The sequence below is a fragment of the Dryobates pubescens genome, chromosome 19 (genome assembly GCF_014839835.1).
Source record: "Dryobates pubescens isolate bDryPub1 chromosome 19, bDryPub1.pri, whole genome shotgun sequence".
NCBI lineage: Eukaryota > Metazoa > Chordata > Aves > Piciformes > Picidae > Dryobates > Dryobates pubescens.
Genome location: NC_071630.1, coordinates 15163987 through 15182733, shown reverse-complemented (window position 1 = coordinate 15182733; position 18747 = coordinate 15163987). Strand labels below are relative to the sequence as shown.

Below are 18747 nucleotides of genomic sequence, written 5' to 3'. Positions count from 1 at the left end.
ATTAGGGAGGGGGGGTTGAATAAAAAGAGAAGACAGAGCAGAGGTGAAGATTAATATTGGTGTTCTCAGTTTCCTGTTGATCTCTTTTGCTGACTGCTATTTGTTGCAGAGAGAATAGGAACCCAGATAGTAGGTTGCAGAGAGAATAGGAGCCCAAACTCAGGTGTGGTACTTTGAGGAGGAGTGAAAGCATTAAAAAACAAACAAACAAACAAACAAACAAACAAACAAACAAACAAGCAAACAATCTCAACACAGCAACGGAAAATGGAATAAGATTTACCCAGCTCTACAATACCTTGAAGTTTGTACCTTACTTGGTAGCAGCAAACACTAGTAAAACATGAATGCATCACAGTATCAACAGGGTGGTCTCCCAGCTCTGTCTTCAAACAAGTAATTCCAGCACATCCTGAATTCCAAAGAAAATTTCAGCACATGTTGCAGCAACAGTACTCTGTGTGAGAAACACTTGTTTAATCTCTTCTTCTGACTCGTGATTATTCAACCTAGTTGTTCATGTCCCTCTCAAGGCAGTTAGAAGCTCTACTAAGCAAAGTGGCACTGCTCATAATCCTAAAAGTCACTAAAGCTTCTAAGCTCATCGTGTGCATGGTGGCATGAAGGCCTGGGTTCTGGCACATGAACATGAGTCATGCAATATGTGCACATCAACAGGTGTGTACAACAGCCTCATTGCTGAGCATCTGCCCTGCCTCCAGAGCCCTCACCCTATGATCTCCCCATTTCCTAACTGATTGTCATCATACAACTCCTGTCCCCTCTATCTGAACTGGGGGGTGGACAAAAAGTGCTTTTGTTTTGCTTCTCTCTTATCCCCAAACTGAGTAGATTTTAAAATGAGTTTTGAGACCTCCTGTCCTTCATGGAGTCAGGTGAAATATTTTCTGCAGTGCTGAGGTGCAGAAGTACTGCAGTTTATAGGTTCCTCATGGGATCAGCTGTAGGGGTTTTGCTCCTGCAAGGACAGAAGGGTGAAGCAATCTCACTGTTGCCACCAGTCTTGTATTTGGAGGAAATATATTTCAGAATTTCAGTGACAAATTTGGACTTCTGGAGGCACATATCCAGGCACTGTATCTGAGACCTCATGGAGTAACCCTGTTTCCCTACAAGTCTCTCTTTTCTTAAGTGCCACAAAAGTATTTCTTTGCAGTGTTAAAGCTTTTCCAGGTAGTGTTTGGTCAAACTCTTGGATCAAAGCATTGTCTCTGTGGAATTTTCTATGCTTCCCTCTGAGTTTCCAGAATCAGCTGGGCCCTTAACAGCCCTGAGAAATGCTGACACTTGTGCAAGGCTGAGATCTTGGGTACTTGCTTTCACTCCAGAAACCACCAATAAACAAAAGAATAATTAGTTCATTGCCTCCTCTGCTGGAAGGTGGTGGCTGTGCTCAGCAGCATCCTGGAACAGGATGACAGCCAGTCCCACTGGGCAGCCTGGCACAATTGTATGTGCAAATGGACTTGCTAGTAAAAAGGTCACATCATATTGTCTGAAGTGGCATCCAGCAAACAGACACAGAAGAGGTCTATTTGACTCTATCTGAATAAATGTAAGGTAATACATCTAAAGAAAATTACCTGAGTGTGGTTTGAAGAGTGGTGATCTGGAACCTGGCAGTTTCACTACACGACACTACCATGAGGGTAGTGGAGCACTGGGACAGGTTGCCCATGGAGGTGGTTGGGGAGCCATTCCTGGAGATATTCAAGATGGGGCTCGACAGGGCTCTGGGCAACCTGATCTATTTGAGGAGGCCTCTGTTTACTGCAGAGGGGCGTGGGCTAGATGACCTTTGGAGGTCCCTTCCACCACAGACCATTGTATGATTCTATGACAGATCTCAAGGTGTTGATCGCTGTCCTCTAGAGACATAGTCTCCACATGCCAGGGCAGCTGGAGAAGCCACAAAATGCTGAGCAATGGCAGGAACACAGGCCAAGGCAGAGGCAGCTATGCCACTGTGATTGGTACAAACCGCTGCTGCACTCACGTCTTTACTGCTGCAGAGGTCCAGTCACCACATCACAAGCCAGGTTTAGGGGAGTTAAAGAAGGCAGGGGGAAGGCAGAAGGCAGCAGCTAATAGAACAAAGGGAATGGTGCCACTGCTGTGCAAAGAAACACAAATAAGGCTGGGACATGGGTTTGAGAAGGGAACAGGGACAGGACTGAGGTTCAGAGGCACGAGGTAGCAGACACTGTCACCAAACCACAGCACAATGCGGCACTTGTGAAAATGAGTCGGTGCTCTGTTTCCAACAGGTCACTCGAGTACTTGTTACAAAGCAGGGGGGGAAACTTCAAGGCCTTGTCGCCGAAAGGGTGAGAAGATTTTAAAAGACTTTCCCGCTCATCAAGGGTTGTGGGGATCGCGTCTGCGTGAAGGGAGGGGGAGCGGCCCCACGCCGGCTCCCAAACAGGTGCCGAAGGGAGCGGCCCCGACGCACCTCCTGAACACCTTCCTCGGGCGGGGCAGGGCTTGGCCGCGGCGGGAGCTGCTCGGCATTCCGAGGAGGACCCTGGCAGGCCTACGGAGAGCCACGGGCGGAAGGCTCGGAGGTTTCGCCATTCCGATCGCAGAGCGACCCCGCACCGAGCCGGCACCAACTTCGAGCCCGGCCGCCCAGCCCAGCTCAGCCATCTGGTCCCAGCGCCGGCGGAGCGCGGCCACGCCGGACCATGGCGGAGCGGAGCAGCTCCTACGGCCGGGACGCATCGGGGCGGGCGGGCGGTGAGGGGAGCAGGCAGGTGGCCATGAGGGGCCCGATCGGGGGACGAGACAGGGTCCGACGGGGCGGGCAAGCTACTGCGAGGGGCTCGGTCGGGTCGCTGCCGTCCTTGCCGCAGTCCTCCTTCAGCACCGTACCTGGAGCAGGGCCAGAGGGGCCTCCAGGAAGCCGCGCAGCCGCGCCGGGGCTGCTGGAGTGCCGCCGCTGCGGTTACCTGCGCACGGGCAGGGGTGAGTGGGGCGGAAGGCGGCCGCGGGAGCGGCCCTTCGACTTCCCTTGCGGGAGCTGCCCTTTCCCTACCGTCCGACCGCGGGCCCACCTCTGCCCTTCCCCTTTCAGCCTTGTGCCAGGTGATGGAGGCGCTGCTCGCCGTGCTGATCCTGGCCTGCAGCTCCGTGTCCGGCAGCTCGACGGGAGGCTACACGGGCTTACCTAGCCTGGGGGGCATCTACTACTACCACTTTGGCGGGGCGTACAGCGGCTTTAATGGAGCCGATGGAGAAAAAGCCCAACAGCTCGACCAGCGCTTCTACCTACAAAAGCTGCCAATCGCCAGGGCTGCGATGGCCGTGGGAGGATGTCTCCTGGTCTTCTCTTGCCTTCTTATTTTGCTTGGTGTTCTGCGGTTACCGTGGCATTTCCCAGCCTGGCTGCTAATTGAATGCATCCTGGACATCATCATTGTAATTGGCATGGTGCCTGCTCTGTACTATTTCTTCCATTTTCTGCTGGGGGTCTATAATTCATCAGTGTGCAAAGAGAGAGAGCAGCTTTATCAAAGCAAAGGGTATCAGGGGTTTAGATGCAGCCTGCATGGGGCAGAGATTGCTACCGGCTTCTCAGGCTGCATCACCATCATGGCATACCTGCTTAGTGCAGGCCTAGCTCTCAAGGGGTACAGAACAGTTCACAAACTGAAGCAGAAGCCAGTACAATCATACGAACTCTAGAATGATTTCTCCACTCCAGAAACAGCTGATTTTTGTCAGCCTCCTTACCCTGAGACAAAGTGATACGCTTTTCCTTGCTTCTAGGCAGGGCATCCTTCATGCTGCAGCAGAACACAGAGAGTGCAGCTCTAAATACAGTAGTCAAGCTGTTTCTAACTTAAGTGTGAATTATTTTAGTGGACACAAAGTTAATTGGATGGCTTCATCTTGGTGGCTGTCCCATAGCAAGAGACATAGAGAATGACTGTCCTTATGTAGCTGAGAAGTGAGCTGCCTGCTTCAGTGGTAGCCTTCCCATCCCCTCTGTTGGGTATCCTTTTCTCCAGTGAGGTCTTGCTACAAGTATGGCTACTGTGTACTTCTGCTGATGAACGGCTTTCGGTATCTGAAAATGTCTTTACAAAGAGCAAAAGTGATGGAGCCAAAACAGAGTGATGGAGGCAGCTAATTACTGCTTTTGTGTAGGTCTTTTGGAACTAAGTAAGCAGTCTGAGTAGGGCATTTGTCAAGCCAACTTGCAAAACAATGAATACACTCAGCCTCATTAGTGACACAAATGCATTTTCAAACCCTCCTGGAGAGGGCACAATTATGTAGGAAATGGTCTTTTGTCCAAGTTGTATACAATGATTTTGCTTAAAAAGACGCCCTCTGTTGGTAGAACGGGACAAAAGCTTTTAAGTGCTCAGACACGTGGTTTAAGATAGAAGAATGTTGTTTTCCAGATACATTTTTAATATACAAGTTGGGGAAAGGAGGTACTGCTCTTGTATTATTTATTGGGAAAAAATAAAAAGGTGAAGTTTACTTCTTTGAAAAGTTATAGGAAATTTAACAGGGAAAAGAAAAATGGTACTGGAATCACCAAATCATGCCTCAGAACCAAGTGTCACTTCAGAGCAGTGCCTTTTATGTGCGTTGTCCATATGAAGAGGAAACCACCATTGGTCTTACCAGTTCTGCCCCTATTTAAAAACAAACCCAAGCACCAAACTAAACACCCCAGAAACATGCTTTGTTCTGGATGTATTTCCAGGGCTCTGGCACCAGTGACTAAATCCTCACACTCACCAGATTGTTGGAACTGGAGATAAAAAAGTAAACCAAATTGTAAACAGGGATACACAAGGTACTCTGGGGTTTGAGTTCTCCTCCCTTTTAGTAGCTAGGTGCATGGAGTGTCTCAGTGCAGGGATATGTGGACAGTCCACCATGGTCCCGTTTCTTTTAATGACTCTCTATTTCCTGCTTGCTGCAGCTGTGCAGCAAGAAAGCTGTGCAGTACTGGTTAGAGCAAGTTCATAGGGCAGGATTTCTCTGGCAGGATACAGAAGCTGCCCAGTAACTGGTGTTATAAATCCCGCCCTCAGAGTGGTCTGCAACTATGGAAGCCTGCTAAGAAAAGCAGCACCCAGGGGTCAGTGAAGGAGAACACACAGCAAGGCTACTGCCAGCCACAGCCACATTTGACTGCAGTACTGCACAAATTCCCTCCAGTAATGGAATCAGAATATATAGAGTTAGATGAAAGTAAAAATCTTTATTGCTAAGTCAGCTGAAAAGTTGATGCAAAAATATTCTTCCTTCCTGGACTGCTCTATACATCTTGAATAAAGAATCAATGGAATAGTGTTTTCCAGCAATCTTACATTATTTGTCTCTCCAAAGCAATACAAACATAGGCCAGAGTGCTGAAAGTGCATTCACTGGACAACCTACTCCCATACACAATAAAACCAGGGGTTGTTACACGTGCATGCTGGAGTGGGATACAGAAATTATCCTCCTTGAAACAAACCAAACCAAACCATGAAAAGAGATTATTTAGTAAACGGTGCACTGCAGTATTGGTTTCACATGCGCTGGGTCGTGTGAGTCGAGTTAAAAAAGGTCATGTTCCAAAATGTGGAAAAAGAGGGAAAAATACACTGGACTCTTCAGACAGCAATGGAACGGCAGATGATGACTGCACAAAACCAAAGAGGTGAACCTCTTGCCTGAAGGCCTTTGGCAAGTGGCAAGAAAGCCATCACCGTCTGGAAGGAGTGCAGAAGGACCTCACAGCTGCCCCACCCCAAGAAAGGGAAATACTTGCTCCTCGGAACAGGATTTTACCCTCCTCTCTAGTTGAGGATTCTGAGCAGGTCCCAACAGACTATGGTGTTGCCTTCACCAGGCCTGTTCCTGGTGCTGGCAGCAACTTAGAGGCTATCCCTTATCCTCAGTACTTGGCCCCCCTACTACTTGTCAGTGAGTGTAACCTTTATGGATTCCTTGTGCAGAAGTCTTCCTGGACAGGCCAAGGTCAGTGCCTTTAGAGCACCTGTTCTTAGCAAGCATGCTTACCAGCAGAGACAGAATTACTGAAGAGATGGACAAACCAACTCACCAGCCTAACTTCATTGTGGCTGCATGGAGCATGGCAGGTCTGGCACTACTCAGCAGGGACAAGACAGCCTGATGACACCAACCTGTAACAGCAAGTCTGTTAATGAATGGGACATTCTTAGTGACATTGCTCTGTGGCAAGGATGTAGCTGTGCAAGAACCACATACAGAAATCAGGAAGCAGACTGGACAACAGGGAGAGAATGGGGAAAGCACTTTCCATCCCGTGCTACGAGTCCTTCACTAGACTTGGCCATTTATACCTGTTCTACCTACAGCAGTGCTCCAAGGGAGCTCAAAATCTAAGGTGGTGTTAATTTATAAGGTGAGGAAGACAAAGGAGAAGCTTGCTGCCTCTAGGAAGGCAGGAAAACAAAAGGTGGTGGTGGAGGGGAGCACTCAGACTGTGGTGCTCAGAATGAGACAACAGTTCACAGTATCGGCTGAAGCACAGAAAGCTGTGGACTCTACCTAGTGTAAGAGAACAAGGTATGTTTTCTGCCCTGACAGTTCACCCCCACAGAAAACATGAGCTGGCTGTATTAAACTCCCCTTCTGCTTCAAAACCAGAAACAGCACTGGAGAAGAAGGCTGAGTAGGAATTCCTTGCATTCCGTTCTGCCATTACTGTTAGGAGGAGCAGCTCAGAAATCTGCACACTCCCCTGTGGAGTTTATTTCACTTAGTCCTTCCCCACTGAGCCAGGAGAACTATTCATGATTATCTCCCTGTGGGACTGCCAACTCTCCAAGCAATGCTACTGGTTCAGACTGGTAAGTATGCATGGGATTTTCCACATCAGTGCAGGAAATGGAAAGCCGATTTGCATTAACATCTGCCACTCTCCTAGTGCAAGGTCTGTCACAGTCTTACTCAGAAAGAGGAGTTGTATTCCTGCATCAGTCCCACACTGGACAGAGGCTGCTTTGCAGCTCTGGCAAGTATCAGAAACTTGGCCTGGGCACAGATACTTGGTGAAGTTATCACCAGTGACAGAATTAAAAGTTACAGTAAAATACACTGGGATGAGCCTTTTCTGCATACTTCATATGAAGAGAACATGAAAGAGGTTCGGGGTTTGATTTTTTAACCTTTTTCTGCTGTTGTTTCTCTGCCTAAGGGATTAAAATGATGCTGGTTCTGTGATTCTTAAGAATTAGCTTTTGTCTCCATTTCCAAATGAAACAGGTATTCAAACAAACTCTGAGAGAGTTTAAACCTTGGAAAAAGTGGGGCTGTTTCAAGATGACATCATAACTAGCACAAGGATATCCTAAAATGTCCTCTGATGCATGGTAAAAATATGGGTTTTTTTCATAGTGACAAGGAATTCAAGGTGCTTTGAAATCTCAGTAGGACTCCGTTAGATTTTGTCTAAAGATCTGTATGGACAGAATCCCACAAGTAGTCTGCAGTATATCCTTCTGAGCATGGCCTGAATTTGATTCAAAAATATAAAACTCAAGCCCCTCAGAGTTCTTGAGAAGAAACTTTCAAGTTTTCTTCATAAATATAATAAAGAAGAAAAGGCACTAGCCCACATTACAGCCAGGATTATTGCACCACTGACATGATGGGGACAGCTGCTGTCCAGCTCTCTGCCAGCTAAGGAAGACAGCTCTGCACGCTACAGGAGCGGTGGTCTTTTCACGACCCTTACACAAGATGATGATGTAGGCAGCCAATTTACACCCTGCACCAAAAATCCTAATGGAAACACAATGCATCTGCTGAGTGCAGAGCAGCCAGCTCACTACCAGTGGGAGTGTTGTAAACATCTCCCAGTGCTGGTAAAACATGTTCTTAGAGTGAAAAGTTCTGGTTTTCCCTTTTTCATTGAAAGCTAAGCAGAAACAAGGATGTTTCCATCTTGCCTGTGGCCAAATTGGGCAAATACTGTGAAATGCAGTTTGCTGTGGATTTACAATATGACTCCTGTTTTCAGAGGCAAGCTAAGGTGCTGTAGCTGACAGTGAACAGGTTCACGTTGGTGAGAGCACTAAACACTTGCCCAGCGTTTGAAGGACAGCCTCACCGCTCACTAGCCTCAGAGCACTCTGGTTTCCCCTTAGGCTGAGTACCTCATTGAAACAACCATGAGTTCCTGGTTTCATTTCGTTGTCTTCTGGACACAGGAAGCCTTGACTGTGAAGCATCCACAATGGAACTGGCAAGTTCCTGTTGAGCTGAGTCTGTGCTCTGCAGCTAGAAGCACTAGCTCTACACATGACCTTAGTCAGCCAGTCCAGAACTGATCTTTCCTATGCTCCATGTAAAATGCCTCAATAGGCATCTGCTTATCACTCAGCTATTTTCTCATCCTGCATAGGCTGGTTGCATCATAATCCTCACTCTACCCTGCACCAGTGCTCATCAGAACACTGGTACCCTGATCTTGCCCTAACAATATCCACTGGGAAAAGGCCTCACCACACCTGCTGTGGAGTGCTCTCTCCCCTAACCCTAAATAATAAAGTGCTGGGCTGAAGGGGAGCAGAACAGCGTTAAGTGCAATCAATAAAAGTGCTTGCAGTTAATGTAGGAAACCATTCTTGGGTCAGCTTCATTGCAACTGGCTGTATTCTTCCAAGGAATAACAATGTCAGCTGCTGGGGGAGTGGAGGGGGGAGGGGGGGGCTGCATCAGAAATATTCACAGAACTCCAAACACTGGACATTGCCCCCTCAGCAGCCCCCTCACACAGATAGGCCAGCTCCTTTCCTGCAGAGCTGGCAGAACCTCAGGGTTCAAGGAGCTACACACAGGTGTTGGAACACCTGCCCATTTCCTAGTGCCTGCACAATTTCCAGACAGTCCCTAACACAGAGCTCAGCTGCTGGTCCAAGCGTTCACAGAACTACTGAGACTCTGCAGTGAAAAGCGGACAGCCCAGACCTTAGCACACTTAATTCTTCCTCAACTCCATTAAGGAAGCAGCAGATGCCTGTACTCCTTGCAGATCCCAGCTCCCCCTGGAGGGCAAGAGAGCTCTTATGGGTCAGAACTTCCTGGGACAGATGATCTGGGAGCAGTACTTTTAGGGTTACAAAGCTGTGTCAAACTCCTCTGGCATAGTCACTGCATGTTCCTCTTTCTGTTCCTGATCTGCTCCATTCTCCTGGTGCTGCTTCATTTGTTCCTTCACTTCCTCCTCCAGATCAGGTGGCACCACAAACTGATCTTCTGGCTCCATCTGGGACGGAGCAGCAAAATAGCCTGTCTTCTTCTTGGGTGCCTCTGTGGCTACTTCAATGAGGTTGAGGCTCTCCTCCAAGGGCACTATGGAGCCATTGGAAAGCTTCTTTCCATAGAGACAGCACGTGGAAAGAGATTTTTGCAGTTCACACTTTTCCTTGACCCCTCTCTGCACAGTGTTGCTGTTTACACTATTCTGTCTCCGAATGACAAGGACAAGCCCGGAGTCATCCTCCGGCCCTGGAGCAGAGGAGCTATACTCTGCAAGAGGAGGTTCAGACTCCAGGCCCTTTCCTTTGCAGCAGTGGATATCCACCTCTACCTCCACTTTACTGCCATTTGTCATCACACCTTGCACAGGCTGCTCATCATCGCTATCTAGACCATTGTCAGACTGGTTGCTAGAGAAGGTGGCACTAGAAGGTTGGCGTTGAAAGATGCTTGAAGAGAGCACAGGGTGTAGGCTGCAGCGTCGCTCTTGTCGTGGTAGCAAACTGCCATCAAGACCAACAGCGCTGTGTTCATCTGAAGCAGTAGAACCCACCTCGCTGCTAACCTCAGAAGCAGACAGTTCACTGTTGAACTCTGAAGCAATTCCACTGCTAGATGAAGGCGTTGCTGGCTTGGTGGTGGTGGAACTAAATCCCCCGGAACCTGGCAGGGTGAGGCCATGCATCTCACACGTGCAGCTGTCATCACTGATGTTCAGACACACCACCACTGCACCTACATTATCTTGGCAACCATAGCTTTGGGCTAAAGTGCAGAGTTTCTTCGCAGCAGCCAGTGGGTCGTGGAGGTGGCGCACAGCTGAGACAGCCTCTGTGTAGGAAAGGTGCTCCCAGAGAGCTTTGTTCCCCAGAAGTAGCAGCTCATCTTGTACAGTCAGTGGAATGGAATGGACATGTGGTTTGGGCAGGATCCAGGGATGTAAGTATGTGCAGCCCAGCATCCGAGTGCAGCAAGTCACACCATTCACCTTATTGTCCTGCAGACAAGAGAAAAAAGGGGCAGCAGCCTTATATGTGCTGTTAGATCATTTGGATCACAATCCTTCCTCTGCACACATACTGGCTAGGGAGGGGCCTTGAGAAATGCAGTACACAGCTACAGCAGAGCAGAAGGGGGTCTGGGCCCAGGAACCACAGGACAAACATTCACTGTTCCTGATCATTCACACTGGCAATAACACACTTTTATCCCACAAGACTTTTTGTCACAGCCTGAAGTTTCAGCAAACTGTTGTGGAATGAGCAGCTAGACCTCCTGCAGCACACGGACCAGAGTCTAACTCACCAGTCTTACATGAAACATTCTCTCAGTATGAGTGAGACAGTGACTTTTTGCTTTCTTATTGTGAGGCAGGTTGTCCACACATGAATTTCTGTGCATTTAATGAACGATCTCTCTTAACATTCTGAAGTGTGGACACTACATCCTGAGGAAGAAATGAACAAGTAGGTTTCTCACACTACTGCTGTAACCAGGAGGTATTACTTCCTTCCTGTTCCTGACAGATAATCCCCAGGCTGGCCTGGCCCTAGCTTCCTGAACAGAAAATTGCCCTCAGCCCCTTTTCCATGTCAGTGCATACAGAGCACACAGCCCCCACAATGTTTTGAATTACATTTCAGTGTTCCCACTTTCTCCATCCTCTGGTGTTAAATGTTGCTGCTGCTTCATATTAAAAACCAGCAGAGGTTACATGCAGGGAAGTCTCTGCGAACAATGATTTCATTTAATCAGTTTTTAAACCATTCAATGTGCTACACTGATTCAACAGCTCTTTATAATCAAGAATGCTACAGAACACAGCACCGTGCAGAGCTGTAACACATTAAGATTGTCCCTGTCAGAAACACTTCCATCGAACACCCTGATACTTCGGAAAACACTCAGTAGAAAACCAGCATGACTGGCACTGATCTCTCAGATCTTCACCAAGAACTTATCTTCCAGTTCTTTGGAACTGCTCTTTCATTTCAAAGTTTTTAGAAAGTTAAACACTACAGAGTTCTCCAGAAACTCTTTCCATAATTTTGCATAAGACCAATAAACATTTCTGATACTTTTTTTTTGGTGTTAAGAATTTTTACCTGTAATACACTTTTTTAATCCAAGTTCTGCATACCTCAGTGGCCACTAATCCTGTACTTTCACTGAGTAAAACATGGAGGAAATCCAGAGAGAGGTAATTTGAGTCAAAATTCTCAAGAAACACCAAAGATATTTTGTTGTTTTTGTTCCTCAGTGGCTCATCTCCACACTCACCCAAGTCATGCACAGTATTAGGGACCTCCCCTTCTTTAGCTCCACAGCTATTTTTTTTTCTTCCCCCTCTTCCCAAGCCATCCTTGGCATCCCATGCCTGTAGTTCTTAAGCCACAATGGGTGTTCTAGGCACGTGTCATTCTGAAGAGCTAATCAGGAAGCAACAGACAAGTCACCCCAACACTCTCATGCCATCCTCTCTCCTGTAGTAAAGGCAGCAGAGCTCGAGTTTGTGCTAAACTTTTTCAGGAGGGTGGGAGCTGAAGTAAAAAGGATCCAAACCAACCTCTGTTATAATGGCTTTTTGCTCCTTGACTCTCTTGGCTTCTTCTGAACACTGTTCAAGGCTGAAGACTTTGGAGAGAGGCAGTGGTTTTCCACTTCGGCACAGAACGGCTTGGCACGTCCCCACATTGGCCACCGTCAGAGAGAAGTTGCTGGCTGCATCGGCCGCGTCGTGACGAATATAGCAAAGGACAGCAGAGGACCCCAGCTTTTGCCCAGCCATGCCCAGCTTCCTGTGGGAGAAGATGCAGAAGGCTCCAGACTCCACTGACAGGCATTCTGGAGGGCTGCCTCACCCCACCTAGCACACGAAGTGAAATACCCATGCAGGTCCTGCCAGGACCAGCCTGCTCCCTGTCCTACCTGTGGGAGACCAAGAAGGTGTTGGACATGAACATGGTGTCTGACTGCTGTACCTCCTCCAGGAGCACATCAGCCATGGTGCACTGCAGCAAGCGTGGCAGCTCCTCGTTCTTGTCACCATCAAACATGCCATACACAGCCTCCATGCCCTCTGCAAAGCTCCCCAGTGCCAGGGATGACACACACAGCCTGTTAGAGAAGCACACAAGCACACTTAATGTCTCGGAAGATTACACATTTCCCAAAACCACGTCCACCAGACACCTTGCCAAGAGTGCTCTTCTTGCAGGGCAGCAAAGCCACTGTCCCTATGTTGATTGCCCCATGAGATGTACAGCTGCATTCCATTTCTCCTAGACACTCCTTCACCACACTCAGGAGAGGCAAATAGGCACAGCTAGAAAGAGAAAGAAAGGGTGGGAAACAAAATGCAGGAGTCCCAGGATAAGCATGAAAACTGAGGGACAGAACATTGTGGATGCTTTGCAACTTAGCAAGAGATCTGGAGAGGCAGAGTGGTGGATAAGCTCTTGAGCAGATGAGACCTGCTTGGGTGCCTAGCAGTATTCCCCTAGCACCCTGAGAAAACAGTGCCAGCATTCAGCAGACCACAATACTCACTTATTTCTTTGGCCTGCCATCTCAGCCACTCCATGACTCCAGAAGGTAGAAGTGAGTGCTGTGTCTGCTGTGAGGGAGGGCTTAGCATCAATCTTCAGTGTGGTAATGTGACTAGAAAGAGGTAGAAGAACAGAAGTCATTTTCTCCCAGAACCTGCTGAATAGTTTGTGGTCAAAGGACCTTGTCCAGTTTAGAGTTTTAGACAGCAGCCTATTTAAAGAAATGCACCAAGGGGAGGAGCTTAAGGGCTTGGCCTTCTGAAGATGTCTGGCTGCTTATGCCAGAGACAGCTGGGACAACCTCATACCACCTGAGAAATTGTTTGCTTGCTCTGATGATATGGACCCAGACTTAGACTTTTCCCTCCTATAAGACAGAAAACTTCAGCTGCCTCAGGCAGACAATATCATAACACTATGCAGTGTTTTGATACACACTTTCCTATCCCATTTTCCCTCCCAGGAAGGGTTACCTTTCCCAGGTCACTACTGGTTTGTTATCTCCATGGCTCACCTGAAGATGTCCAGTGTCTTGTGCTCTAGCACCAGGTTTGTGTTTCCACTCAGGTCCAACTCTTGCAAGGCACCTGGCAGTGCCTCAGGTATTAGGATTTCAGTTAACTCATTGCAGCTCAAATCCACAAACTGCAGTATCAACAAAACCACAATGAGAAAGAAAATACCCTTTGTCCCGTCACATGAGCAGTTGCTCCAGTACACCTTCTCAATATCACATGGCCCCCCTATTGACTGTGCCCCACCAGCAGGTCATGAAAACAGGCCTGACCTATCGTTAGAAAAACTATTTAGAAGCAGCAAATACCTACAACCTGCAATAGCCAGGACTCCAGTACTGAAAGAACAGCTCACACTGAAGGCAACAGCAGGCCTATATAGACAAATCTGCCCAGCTATGTAACACTCAAACACTGCTGTCTCAAATGGGAACCCAGAAATATGCATAGAGATGAATGGCAATGATGAATGAGAGATGAGCCACCTTTGATCAATTTGGAGAGGCATATTCTGTGCCCTCTCCTTGGATGGATCAAGCAGAATGCTGGGCTCCTTCCCCACTTAATCTTCATTCTCAACCCAAAGTTTCCCCTGATACCCCTCTGCCTTCTTCACACAAATACCTGGATTCGGGGCAAATGCAGGATCTCCGGAAAGATGCTGATTTCATTGGAGTGTGCAATAAGTGTGTGAAGTAGCTTGCAGTTTGCCACTGTTGTGGGAATTGTTTTCAGTTTGTTGCCACTCAGATTCAGCTCTTCCAAGTGCTCCAGTTTACTAAGTTTACTGAAAGACAAACAAAAGAATACTGCATCTTATGTCCAAAAACTTCTGAACCCACAGACAAGGTATCCACAGATGTTGCCCTTATGAGATACATTTCTAATTTATTGGTAAGAGCCCAAAACTTCTAAGAGATGCTCTAATAAGAGCTTGAGGTCCCCAAGCCTGGCTATGCAACAGACTGATCCTTCACCCCTGACTTGTAAAGCACTGGAGCAGAAGACTGCAGTGTCTCAGTTTCAAAGCTGGCAAAAAAACCTCCAAGCTGTGTCAATTCACTTTGTAGGAAAAACCAGATTTACATGGAAGTGGTTGCTCAGCCTGACCAGCACCAGGAAAAATCAGGGCAAAGCTTGCACAGAGAAGTCTGACTGAGGGTCTTCTGACAAGACTGAGAAGTGAAAAACTGCAGCACAGTGAGCTGCATGCCAGAAGCCCTGAGGCTGTGGAGATACACTGTCCCCATGCCCCACCCCCCCATCCATCACAACTAGAGGGACAGGAACCACTGCAGCCAACAGTACCCTGTGCAAATCCCCTTTTGCATGCTATTCCTCACTGTGTGTGGATGAACGGCACGCTTCTGCCCACAAGCCACAGGCACTGATTCACACAGGGTTTGCAGTAAGGCAGGTGACATCCCTCCTGGTGATCACTGCCTTGCCCACCAGCCTCACCTACCTTGCGGGGAAGGTCTGTAGGTTGTTGTTTGCCAGGTGCAGGATCCGTAGGCTCGGGTGTCCCACCAAGACAGGGATGCATTGATCTGTGAGGTTATTATTGGTCAAGTAAAGCAGCTGCAGCATGCTCAGACTCTCCTCCCCTGTACATGCAGAGGGCAAGGACTCCAGGCTGTTTGCAGATGCATTCAGGTACCTGAGGCTAACCATAGCAAGCGCAAAAATCAGACTTCACATAATTTAAAGCACTCCACTAACAGCAGGAAAAGGAGCTATAAAAATGCCAGTGCAGAGAGAACAACAGCATTAGACAGAAGGCCAGACAATGCACTGTAACATCCCTACTCACATTCAGATTTATGAGCCTACTAATGACTTATTAGCTATCTAGCATTGCAGATGCACACAGTGTTTTACAGTGAACTGTGAGTAGTGAAGAGCCTGTGGAGGTGGTGGGTAACGCTGGCAGGAAGCAGACTACATCAGCTCTCACTCAGAGTCTTTAAAAGAAGGGTTGACTCATGTCTGAATAGACAGTTATGAATGGTTGTTCCCTTGTAAAGGTCTCTCTTGCTGTCCTCCAATGACCTGATGTACATTCTGCTATAGCACATGAAAATCTGTATGGCTTTCTTCCTCTGCACTTGACTTCACACACTACTTTTAAAGACAAGCTCTTCAGACAGTAACATGATCTGAGAAACAGTTGCAACTGAAGTTAATTTTTCAGTTGGCTGTTTTCCTGTAACATGGACCGATTCCCACAAATCTGCTTGACACCTTCCCTTATGGCACCTGAATGACCTCCACGAAGTGCATGTCTCATAAGACATAATGCAAATGGCACCTTGCAAGGACAGTCATGCAGATGCCACTGCCCGCCTTTACAGCTCCAAAGGTTAATGCAAGCAAAAGATGACTGCTGTTGCCACTCACTTCAGAGCCTTGACAAAGAGTGCCTCTGGCAGTTTAGTCAACAGGTTGTGCTGAAGGTCCAGCACTTCCAGTGGAATGTGTTCTAGAAGAGGAGGAAGGCTCTGCAGACGATTGTGCCCCACCATCAACTTCTGAAGGCTCAAGCTGCTGAGGATCCTAAAAAGACACAGGGTTTTCTATATCAGCTTGGTTCACTCCACATCCACAAAATGTGAGAGGGTAGTATTCAATCTGTTATCATTTTACTGTACAGCAGAAAAAAAAAAAGAAAACACAGCGATCCATAAAATGTAAGCAATGACAAAGCAGGAACCCACACACGGGAAGGTGCCTCTCTCACTCTGAATGCTTGCAAGTGTACCTGCATTTGTCTCTCTGCTACTGCAGATCAGTAACTTGTGATGTGGCTGTGTGCATATGCCTGGCATCCTCTCAGATAGGAATAACAGAGAAGTCATAAAGGATGGATTTAAAATGACTGTTTTTCCCCTGTGCCACCTTGAATTCAGCGCTTTAACAGGCTGTATAGCACTCCTGTATCACTGCTGAGGCTGTTGTCACATTCTCCAGAGTTGCAGTGCTTGTTGAAGGAAAAGCCTCTATCCCCACAAACTGCAAAGAACTGCCCACAGGAATTTTGAGAAAGGGTATCTGAACACACCTGGATATAGACCAGAACCATCCTGCCCATTTGTGTGAGGTGATAATTTGGGACTGCATTCTGAGAGCCCTGTACAGAACAGCTTGGAAGCCAGGAATACAAAAGCTGCATTAGTGTGCTGTGCCATGTGTGCCAGCTCAGTTTCTTTCTGTATGCTAATTACAGTGGGGAGAAAAAAGCTATTCAAATGCAGATACACTAATTTCTTACTCAAACTGACTCTTCCAGAACTGGCTTGGGTATCTCCACTCACTGTTGCACACCACTTGGATACAGTTCTGTTTTCAGACAACTAAGTGTAAATGACAACTTTATGGTGAACTAATTTCCTTTCTGTGAGGCTCTTTCAGATTCAGTCTGCTGGATTAACCTGACCAATGGCTGAAAATCAACGCTTGCAAAGTTCTAACTGTACACAAAACATACTTACAGTGTTGATGAGAAGCAGATACTGGAAGAGATCCCCAATGAGTAAATATACAAACATACTTACTAAGAACAGTAACACAGTACATTCCAGCAATCTCTAAAAATGCTTAAATTTATTTTTAGAGCATTTATTCCTGTGTCTCAATTCTGCAGGTTCCTTTTGCATAACATACTTAAAATCTGCTCTTTTTTCATCCAGGGGTAGGGCTAGAATTCTTTTTGTAAGTTCTCATTATCACATCTGTGTTACATCCTTTTCTTGCTTCTGATGTATGCAGTCTTTCCTCTGAAAACCATTAGAATGTCACTAAGATCACTTCCTATGCCTGCTGTTTTAACTGCTTCAACCTGCTTTCTGTATTCCTTCACTGTAATCCATCTTCCTGTTCAGTTTCAATATAGCTTGCCCTAGATGCTGTCTTTCATTCACTACAACCACACCCCCACCAAACACACTTGTTAGGCTTCTTTTTGTGCTTTGCTTCTTTCCATGGTATTCCTTGTGCCCTGGGAGAAGTCATTATAAATGTCTGCAAAGTTATATTAGTTCTCGGCTCCCCTTTACCACAATTCTGCAGAAACTGAATGGGAAACAGGGAGAAAGGAGTTGGCTGATGATGTGTTGTGAAAGCTACCTTTGAGATCAGCTGTATCTCTGTGATGTCTCTCCATGAAAGGTAAGAGATGAAATGTGGGGCAATGCAAGGCATATTAGGGCCTCATCCACGACCTGTGATCACAGACACTATGGTAAAACAAATCATAGCAGTGTGTTCCACTTCATGTGCAAATAGCTGCAGCAGAAGCCAGAAGACAGGATGAAATTACCTGGCCTCTGTTATTCAAGAAGCTGATTTAGAAGTCAGTTCTTTCCAACATTTGAATACAGAGTATTTTCAACGCTGCACAGGGAAAGCAAGCACATTATATCTCTGCACAACAAGGAATAAAGCAACTGGAACAGCACTGCTTCTCTCCCCAGTCAGCTCACTATAGAAGAAAGCTCAGCTCTGTATAAGAATGTTTGCTGACCTTGACGGAAGATCCACAAGAAGGTTGTAGCTCACATCCAGAACTTCCAGTTTCTTTGCTTCACAGGCCCAGTCTGGGACACACTGAAGTTGATTGCTGAGAAAAGCAAGAAAGAAAAGCTAGACACCAGCACTCTGTGTGGAACACAACCTGTTTGAATGTGACATGACACTAGTGACAGCCAAACAAAAAACAACAGGCAGGAAAAGAACAGCCCCTGGGCTAGCCGCAGTGAATTTATCTCACAGCCAGCTGTGTAATGCACACTGAGCTCATGCAAGACTGGTAGAAAGCACTGATGCAAGGCTCTGATGGTTAGGCTTTTTGTTCAGCACTCACACCAGCAGAACAGGCCACCCTATGCTATCCTGCTATTCTGTGTCAGCCAAGAACTCAAGCAAAAAGCAATCACAGGATGACAGGATGTTAGGGGTTGGAAGGGACCTCTGGAGAACTTTGAGCCCAACCCCCTGGCCAGAGCAGGTCCTCTGGATGTTCTGTCTTACAGATGTCTGTAATGCTGCTCCGAGGGCAACAAAGCTGAAGGCAGAGATCACTGTTGGCTACTCTAAATGTCTGATCTACAAATTCCCCCCTTTTGGCTCAGTAAGCTGCTACAAATTTCAGTGGTCCCTGCTTGGCAGTTATTGCTGTTCATGGCCTAGAGCTGAAGGACAGCCAGTCACCTAGACAAGTCATACTGGTTCAGAGGGGCTTCTGGTCTGGAACACTTCCAACATTCTCTAGCAATGGGCTTTCCAGTTCCACTGTTTAGATGGAATGCCCTCCCTTGATTGCTCTCAACTCTTTCTAAAGCTTAAAAGCTTCAGAAAATTTCTCCAGAGAACAGCAAATATGTCCAGACACATCATGTTAGATTCTG

At 47.2% G+C, this 18747-nt stretch overlaps 2 protein-coding genes across 3 annotated transcripts in view; one reads left to right on the top strand and one right to left on the bottom strand.

The window, feature by feature from the left end:
• The first annotated feature begins 2705 nt into the window (after positions 1–2705).
• Positions 2706–3940, top strand: MARVELD3 (MARVEL domain containing 3). The gene is made up of 2 exons (XM_054169981.1): positions 2706–2985; positions 3095–3940. Exons 1-2 carry the CDS (start codon positions 2706–2708, stop codon positions 3703–3705), a joined length of 891 nt encoding a protein of 296 aa, XP_054025956.1. The 3' UTR covers positions 3706–3940.
• A 1115-nt stretch (positions 3941–5055) lies between these two features.
• The window catches only part of PHLPP2 (PH domain and leucine rich repeat protein phosphatase 2), a 31949-nt gene continuing 18257 nt past the window's right edge, over positions 5056–18747 (bottom strand). Inside the window, exons 11-19 of one of the 2 annotated variants that reach the window (XM_054170307.1) lie at positions 17865–17960; positions 15743–15898; positions 14808–15008; positions 13967–14129; positions 13342–13472; positions 12829–12939; positions 12208–12396; positions 11846–12077; positions 5056–10276 (exon numbers count right to left, since the gene is read on the bottom strand). In XM_054170307.1, the coding sequence (XP_054026282.1) occupies positions 9137–10276; positions 11846–12077; positions 12208–12396; positions 12829–12939; positions 13342–13472; positions 13967–14129; positions 14808–15008; positions 15743–15898; positions 17865–17960 (2419 nt within the window). In that variant the 3' untranslated portion in view covers positions 5056–9136. The remainder of the gene's footprint in view (positions 10277–11845; positions 12078–12207; positions 12397–12828; positions 12940–13341; positions 13473–13966; positions 14130–14807; positions 15009–15742; positions 15899–17864; positions 17961–18747) is intronic. The other variant, XM_054170308.1, reaches the window with a different exon arrangement.